The sequence below is a fragment of the Mustela putorius genome, unplaced genomic scaffold (genome assembly GCF_011764305.1).
Source record: "Mustela putorius furo isolate JIRA1106 unplaced genomic scaffold, ASM1176430v1.1 tig00003845_pilon_pilon_pilon, whole genome shotgun sequence".
Lineage (NCBI taxonomy): Eukaryota > Metazoa > Chordata > Mammalia > Carnivora > Mustelidae > Mustela > Mustela putorius.
Genome location: NW_025421998.1, coordinates 79,424,232 through 79,433,420, shown reverse-complemented (window position 1 = coordinate 79,433,420; position 9,189 = coordinate 79,424,232). Strand labels below are relative to the sequence as shown.

Sequence of the window (9,189 nt, the reverse complement as noted above, 5' to 3'; positions counted from 1 at the left end):
CCCGCCGCCTTCTTCCTCCCGCCCCTCCCTCTGCCTCACGGCTCCGCCCCACGCCAAACCCCGGCCCCGCCCTCCCCTCCCCGGCGTTTCTTCCCACGCGAGCACCGCCTCTTCTCGCGGGATCGGAGTCCGGCGGGAGGGGGCGGTGGTGGGGCGGTTGCTAGGATATGGCTGGCAACAGAGAATGCGGCGTGTGTGGACGCTGCTTCCTCGGAGCGGTTCTTGAGAAACCTCTGCGACCCGAGTAGCTGCGTTTCTCAGTCAGGTAGGAGGACAGGTTTGGGCTGCCCTCTCCCGGTCCCCCCGACCCTCAGACCGGCTTTGGACTGGTGACGACGGCGCGGGACTCCCAGAACTTTGTGCGGGGCGCTGGTCCCGCCTTGGCTCTGCGGACTGCGTGGCCGCTGGACAGTGTTCCACCTCTACTTCAAAAATCGTGCAAAACATGCCGTTTTTCTTGGTTCCTTTCCTGGCTCTGGATCTCATAATTGGGGTTCGGAAGCATCTCCCACCCGGAGTGCTTATCTTAAGTGACAGTAAAGCAAGACGTGAGTGTAACCGAGATCTGACACTGGAAGACGTGTAGGCATCCATGGCGACGTTTCCAGGCGAGCCAATAGAGGGCTTTCAGGCTTTCCTCCTTGGCGCTCTCCTCCCCTCCCATGGTCTTTGCCGTGCCTCCTAAAAACTTAAAAATTCAACAGGTGTATTTGGTAGAAGGCAAAACTGGAGCCTTGCCTTACCGGTTACACTAACATTCTAGATACATCAGTGAAATCATGCGTTGTCGGTGACAGAGGGACTTTTTTTTTTCCTGCCACAGCACCTGCCCCCCGCAATGTCCAACCCCCAACCACCCCATCTTTCCACCACCCCCCCCCCCCCGCCTCCAGCAACCCTAAGTTTCTTTCCGGAGATTGAGAGTCTCCTATGGTTTGTCTCTTCTGGTTTCATCTTGTTTCATTTTTCCCTCCCTTCCCCTATGATCAAGAGGGACATTTTTGTATGCAATCATAATAGGGACTTGTTTTTTCTTTCTGAACAGTTTTTTAAGATTAAAACATTTACATTTGAATAGGCAAATGTACAAGATAGAAAGTTCCAACAGTACAAAGAATGAACAGTGAAATTCTGTTTTACACCCATGTCTTCCCCTCTGCCCTTTGTCTTCCACAGTTGTTCTGTCCCTATATAAATATGTAGTTGTACCCGTAACGTGGTAGGTACTGGCATGTGTTTTCTTTGGAGGCAGTCATGAAGGTGTGATTGCTGGCTGACCAGTGAACTGAACTGAGGCAATCACAGGCTCCTCCCCTGTCCTTGGAATGGGCCTCCCACCCAAGGTCCCTATCTAGAGGCTGCTTTAAGGACCCAGAGAGTACTATGTAATTGAGACCGTCTGGACTGGATACCTGACTGAACCCAATAAAGGCCTCTATAGATAAACTCTTTAAGATTCTGGCTAGTGGGTCCAGAGATCTACTGTTTTGCAGCTGCCAAAGATAAGCCTATTGTGTAAGTTCCCTCGCTTATTAAATTTGCCACCTGCAAATCTGGAGTGCTGCCTCTTTCTTTAGTTTCTTCTTGGAGTCCATGTTTGGGGTTCGGTATTAGCTTTTACCCCCCATGGAACTCAAGAGGTTGTGAACCATCAGCTTTGCTTTTTCACTTAATTGAATTATACAGTATGTAGCTTTTAGAATTGGCTTAGCATAATGCATTTGAGATTCATCCATGTTGTATCAATAGTTTATCCCTTTTTTTTTTTTTTTTTTTTTTGATGATGAGTAGTAGTCCATTTTGTGACTCATAGTATGAGGATCCATGCCTCAACAGAGGAACACTTGTGTTGTTTCCGGTGTTGGGTGATTAAGAATAAAGGCTTTATGGATGCCTGGGTGGTTCAGTTGGTTAAGCATCTGCCTTCAGCTCAGGTCATGATCTCAGGGTCTTGGGATCAAGTCCCGCATCGAGCTCCCTGCTAAACGGGGAGCCTGCTTCTCCCTCTGCCTGACATTCCTCCTGCTTGTGCTCACGCTCTCTCTGGCATATAAATACACAATATCTTAAAAAAAAAAAAAAAGAATAAAGGCTTTATAAACTTGTGTCTGCAAATTTGGTATGAATGTAGTTTTTCATTCTATCTGGGTAAAGAACATAGATTGCTGGGTCATATGATACATCTATGTTTAATTTTATAAGAAAAATAAGTTATTTCAAATGTACCAATTTTTGTTTCCACCATCAAGCTATAAGTTCTACTTGTCTTCATACTCACCAGCACTTGACATTGTTGGACTAAAAAAAAAAAATATATATATACACACACACACACACACACATATATATATACACACACATATATATACACACACACACACACACACATATATATATATACTCACATATATATACTCATATATATATGAAGTTGCATTTCTTTAATAACTAATGACATTGAGCATATTTTCATGTGCTTGTTCTCGGGACCAGGGCTAGACTGAGGCCACTGAGACAGCTAGGCCCCAAATTTGAGGAGGGATTTATCTTCAGGTGCACCTGCAAGTGTGGCTCAGTGCAGGTGCTACATCACACTTGTGCCACTCCAGTCCTGTCCCCGCCTCTTTGCTTTCTGTATGTACTCTTGTTGACTTGCCTGTTGAACTATTTTACTCACTTTTAAACTGTTACTCTTTTCTTATTGAATTGTGAGAGTTCTCTATATATTCTGGTTACAAGTCCTTGATCAGATAGAAGCTTTGCAGAAAATTCTCTCTCAGGCTATGGTTTGTCCCTTTAGTTTTCTAGTTATGTTTTTTTTTGAAGAGCAGACATTCTTGATTTTGTTTCTGTTTTAGAAGATGACATCTTGGCTATTTTGCTGGAAGGATGATCCATCAGATAGAAACAAAAGCATGACCTCAGTCTCTCCAAAGGGGTGGGAGGAGTAGGTTGCCAGGAGTCAGGGCTTCTTTATGATAGTCTTTCTTTAATCAGGCCGTTAAGTCCTATTATAGGAGAAAATAGCCAAAAGGAAAATTTTTTTGTAGGTGAGAACCTTAAGAGGTTTCTTGAAATTTTAAAAATTTGAGTTTTTATTTGTTTTTTCACATTTCACTTTTTTCTTTATTATTTTGGAAGTGTAAAGCTTTCATTTTTTTTTTTGTTGTTGTTGTTGTACTTGAAATTCAGGTATGTATATTTAATTTCACAAAGTCTGGGGTTCAGAATATCATAGCCCTCAATTTTGTGAACCGTTCATTCTCATCTTTCCCTTCCCAATTATATATTCTTATTGTCTAAGATTTCAATTTTCTACTGTTATTTTGTGTTGACAGTATTTGTGTTTACCCATATGTTTGTAATTTATTTGTTCACTTTTCCTTTTGCACTTTGAACATCTTTTGAGCCCATTTTCCTCTTTAAGTGTAACCCTTAGAACTTTCTTTAGAGCAGGTATCGTGGTATAACTTATCTGTAAATATTTCTATTTTTTTTCTTGAAAGAGAAATTTGCTAGGTGTATAATTCTAGGTTGATAGTTATCTTCTTTTAATTAGTCTGTTGTTACATTGGCTTCTACACTTCTGATGAGAAATCAGCAGTGATTTTACTTTTCTTTGTATTAATGTTAGTAAATTAATATTATTCAAAGCAGTAGATGATATATCCTTTATCACTATATGCTTTCCATATCTTCTTTTTGTTACTCTGTTAATGTGTGTGGCTTTGAATTATTTTTACTTATCCCATTGGGCATATATTTATGTTATGCCTCTTGGCTGTTTGGATCCATATTTCTCATCAGTTTTGTAAAATTCTCAGCCATCACCTTTAAAAATATTTTCTCTCTTCTTTTTGTTTTTTCTGGGATTCCAATTTGGCATATATTAGATCAGGGACTGACAGACTTTTTCTGGAAAGGGCTTCTTAGGCCACATATAGTCTCGGTTGTTATTTTTTATTTTGAAAATACAAAAGCATTCTCCGCTTAAGTGAAGATACACTTAGCAGTAAAATATGCTAGACTTTTTCTCTTCTGCATGGTCCTTAATCTCTCATACTTTTCATATCCTTATCTCTTTGGGGCATTCTATATAAAATCCTTTTCTTTATCTTCTAGTTTACTAATTCTCTCTTCAACTCTAACGCTATATTCATTTAATTCAACACATACATATTTTTATTCCAGATATTCCATATTTTTGGAAATTTGTCATCTAGCAGCCAGACAACTTCAGTGACTAAGGTTTTTTTTTTTCTCTGTAAGGATCTGTGCTGAATTTGTTAGCCCCAGACACAGCTTTTTCACCTCACTACTGTTCTGAATTTTAATCTGCCCCTGCTGTTGTTACAGAAATATGCCTCAATGCCACTTCTATCCTTCCTTCCTGGCTGCTGGCTTCTATAGGTATCCGACCCGCAGACGGGCTCCTCACTGCTCTGATCCAGCTCCCGCCCCTGAAGCCTGGCCGTCGGCTGCCCTAGCCCACTCTGGCCCATGTCCTGGATGCTGTCCTATGGTCTCCCAAGCCAAAGCTCTTGGTTGCTGTACCTCATGCCCTAATCAGCTCCAAGTTCAACCCACATTTGTTGATCTGTTTGTTTTGGGGAACAAAGGTCCTTGGAGACTTGCTTACAGTTTGTGAGACCAAAACTACTACAGAGAGTGGTACTATCCAGGGTATGGTTGCTGTGGAGCTGGTGGATTCCTTGGAGCTTCTAATCAGTTGTAATCCCAGAAGCATAAATCCTTTGTTAGTTTGTGTTCAGGAAAAAAACAAGCAGCTATTCAAATAAGTCCTTTCATAAGGCATTGTTCTTTTTAATAAGGAAGAGGCGACAGTATATTTTAAAATATTTTTCAGTATTTTTTTTCTTTTTAAGATTTTATTTATTTATTTGAGATAGAATGAGAGCGAGAGTGAGAGTGAGTGTGTGCATAAGCACAGGGAGCAGCAGGCAGAGGGAGAAGCAGACTCCCAGCCGAAGAGGGAGCCCAAGATAGGCTCGATCCCAGGACTCCGGGATCATGACCTGAGCTGAAGGCAGACCCCCCAACCAACTGAGCCATTCAGGTGCCCCTATTTTTCAGTATATTCTTGACAGTAGATTTTTCTCAAATTGATTGTATTGTGAGGTTCTCTTTTGGTTTAATTTTTACTTTCTGTGGTGTTTTTATTAAAAATTCCACCAATAATTTTACTTGATGCCATTACTAAAATAAATAATCAGTATTTTAAAACAAAATAACAAGGAGCATTACAGTGTATTATAAACACTGCTGTATACCACCAATGAATTTGATATCTGGTGTAGAAATTTTTATGTGTAGTAAATATTTATTTTTCTTGGTTCAGGAAAATGTCTGATCAGGAAGAAGAATTTGATGCTGAGAATGTTGTGAATGCATCAGAAGAAAATAAAGATGCTTCTGGGATTATCAGTATTCCACTTCCCTCTGAAGAGTTTCCAGAGTCAGATCAAGCAGAAGATAATGAATCTGAAGTTGAACCATCCAGTGAGGGCTATACAACACATGCTAAGGAGGAAAGTCAGCAGGGTTTATCAAACGTGGAACCAGAAGATGAAGAACAACGCATGGAAGAAGCTTTGTTGCCCAAACAAGTTTCATATTCTCCAGAAAGTTCTACAGAGCACTATCTAACTAAATATGATAATGTAATGCAGCCAGCCAAACAGAATTCAAAGCCTGGATCTCTGGCTTTTCTGGATAAGATAAAGGCTATAAAGGAATCTCTGAAAGCATCAGTCAAAAATCCTTTAGCAACAGGTATTACATAGGGAAGATAGGAATTTCTTTTCCTCATTTTGAAGAATGGCTGCTTTTTTAAATTTGTTTTCCTTGAAGATTTGTTTTATATTTGCTATTACATTACTTTCACTTTCCTTTATCCACCAAACTTCTGTAGCTACTACCACTTGATCTCTTTTTAACATTTTTTTTATTTTAAATTTTTTTTAAGATTTTATTTATTTATTTGACACACAGAGATCACAAGTAGGCAGAGAGGCAGGCAGAGAGAGAGAGGAGGAAGCAGGCTCCCTGCCAAGCAGAGAGCCCAATGCGGGGCTCCATCCCAGGAGCCTGGGATCATGACCCGAGCGGAAGGCAGAGGCTTGAACCCACTGAGCCACCCAGGTGCCCCTGATCTCTTAATTAAGTGTAAAGATACTCTATTCTGTTCTATTTTCCCAAAATAGATGAACACCATTAAATTTTAAGTTGATATTGATCCATTTTTTCCTAAGTAAAGTACGTTTTTAAAAACGTTTAGGAGCTTTGGAAAATGGACAGATTCTTGAGTATAATTGTAGTTCTTTTGCATGCCTCTTTGGAATTAATTGTTCATCGCTATCAAGAAAGAGTTGGAATGGAACTTGACTCCACATTCCTCATTTCATATCCAGGGCTCATTCTTCATATCTTGTTACTTTTACATATTTCCATACTTCTGCTTAGGGTTAACTTTATATTTAGCTTTGGAAAAATTGTTGTTCTCTTGCATTATTGGTTAGTATTAAAGGCATAATGTTCATGGCATGTAGGGGTTATTACTGCATTGTTGGTAAAGCCAAAGTGGAGCAGCAAGAAGGTGGTTATACCTAGAAGCAGCCTACTTGGCTGATTAACTGGTTGCTCCTTCTCCCTCTTGTTTATTTGTTTCAAAAGCTATTTTTGTTATTAAGTTCAGTTAGCCATAATATAGTACATCATTAGTTTTTGATGTAGTGTTCAGTGACTTATTAGTTGTGTATAACAGTGCTCATTATGTCACATGACCTCCTTAATACCCATCACCCAGTTACCCAATCCCTCCACCCCCTTCCCTTCTGCAACCCTCCATTTGTTTTCCCGCCTCCAGAGTCTCTCGTGGTTTGTCTTCCTCTCTGTTTTCTTTCTATTCAGTTTTCCCTCCCTTCTGCTATGGTCTTCTGTGCTTTTCCTTATATACCCCATATGAGTGAAACCACGTGATAATTTTCTTTCTTTGCTTGACTTATTTCACTTATAATACTCCCCAGTTCCATCCATGTCAACGCAAATGGTAGGCATTCATCCCTTCTGAGGGCTGAGTAATATCCCATTGTATGTATGAACCGCACCTCCTTTCTCCATTCATGTGTTGAAGGACGTCTTAGCTCCTTCCACAGTCTGGCTATGTGGACATTGCTGCTATGAAAGTTGGGGTGCAGGTTGCCCCTTCTTTTCACTCCATCTGTATCTTTGAGGTAAATACCCAGTAGTGCAATTGCTGGGTCATAGGGTAGCTCTAGTTTTAAAGTCTCGAGGAGCCTCCATACTGTTTTCCAGAGTGGCTGTACCAGCTTGCATTCCCACCAACAGTGTAAGAGGCGTCCCCTTGGTATCCAAGATCTATAAAGAACTAACCAACTCAGCACCCAAAAACAATCCAGTCAAGAAGACCTGTTCGTTTGTATCTTAAAGTAATTTCTGTGCCCAATGTGCAGCTTGAACTTGCAGCCCTGAGATCAAGATTACATGTTCTCCTGACTGAGCCAGCCAGGCAGTCCCTGGGCTCCATTTTTTGATATCTCTGTGATTGCCTGATACTGTAGTTTTTAATAAGCACATGGAAATTAGAATAAAGTTGTTTTGGCCCTGTGCTTTCTAGGGTTCGTGAATTCCTTCACATACCTCCCCTTCCCAAAGCTTAGGAAATCACTGCCATGAAAATGTTAAAATATGTTAACCATAGAATTTTGACTCTATAAAACAACTAGACTAGGTTTCTGATAATTCAACATCTGTGAGAGTGTTTTCTTTGTTGATAGCTATGAAAATAAGTTTTAACAATCCGAAAGAACCTCAACATTATCAATGCCTAGTTAAATTCTATTCTAGGGTTATTGATAAATGTGTCATTTAGCTTTATGAAAATTGTCATATGTCAGGAATTTAGAAATGTACAAAACTTTTTTGGTCTACAGTGTGTACTCCACCCTCTATCTTACTTGTCACTTGTCACTCACTTCTTACATCTTACTCATTACATCTTCTCCATTAAAATGTAAAAGTCTGTAGATATAAAAAAAGAAAGTTTACCCCATTATAAGAAGCTTCTATAAGGTTTTTCTTTATTATCAACATGTAAGTGTCTTCATTTCCTATTTTATAGAATGGGTAGTGAGCCACGTAATGTCCATTTTTGTGAAAAGTAGATTTGTATTAGTTATTCTAGATATTTGTAATGAACAGTGATTTTTCTGTTTTACATTTTGGCAGCCATAGTCATAAATCAATTATAGGAAGAAGAATGGATTTAGATATCTTTTTCTTTGAAAATTTCTCTATTGGATTTTCCTAACTTCATGAATATGCACTGACTTATGGATGTATGCTATCAATATATAATCAAGGCCTGCACATGCACATCACAGCTTCAAGGACACTCCCTAGGTCTCCGGGTCTCCCGTTCTGCTATTCAGTACATTTCTGAGATGTTCTTCTATTTATATCTGAATAATATAATACCAGATTAGTACCAATTAATACCAGTATGATATCAAATATTGGGACTCTTGAAAAGCAGTTTAGTTTTATTTCCTATTTCTTGTGGAATTCTGAGTGAGGAGGTAATTCTGAATGTGCCTGGATCCTCATAGCAGAGAATGGAAAAAAGATTGGAACTTGGAGCTGGGGTTGGGGGAAATTAAGGTTAACTTGCTCCATCATTTTCTCTCTGCTTGTGGACTCGAGGTTGCTGACCCTTGCTTTTGACTATGGTTCTTTCTTTTCTCTTTTTATCTACAGTAAAAGTTGTACTTTTTCCTGTGGGCCAGGAAATTATAATGCCTTTTAAAATAGATATCACTGTAAAATACCTCAAGGATCATTTTTCATATCTACTAAAGATCCCATCTAATATACTGCAGATAAGATATTCAGGTAAGTTGGGAAGCTAATAAAACCTACCAAGCCTTCTTTAGTTTTATCACGTGCATAATCAAGATCTTTGATTTGTTAAATTGATGTCTACTCTTTGAACATTATATTATGATTATGCATTCATTCAACACATTTTTATTGAGGACATACTTGTTCTAAGTACTTAGGTAAGAACTGAAGACGTAAGGAAATATGAAACAAAATCTTCATTCTGAAATTGTTTACAGACTAGTCAGAAAGATGATGCAATAGTTACCA

The 9,189-nt window shown here is 39.4% G+C and overlaps 1 protein-coding gene across 2 annotated transcripts in view; it reads left to right on the top strand.

The window, feature by feature from the left end:
* Positions 1-141: 141 nt before the first annotated feature.
* The window catches only part of IQUB (IQ motif and ubiquitin domain containing), a 58,992-nt gene continuing 49,944 nt past the window's right edge, over positions 142-9,189 (top strand). For both annotated transcript variants that reach the window (XM_045062944.1, XM_045062943.1), the window contains exons 1-3: positions 142-265; positions 5,360-5,793; positions 8,797-8,931. In XM_045062944.1, the coding sequence (XP_044918879.1) occupies positions 5,364-5,793; positions 8,797-8,931 (565 nt within the window). In that variant the 5' untranslated portion in view covers positions 142-265; positions 5,360-5,363. The remainder of the gene's footprint in view (positions 266-5,359; positions 5,794-8,796; positions 8,932-9,189) is intronic.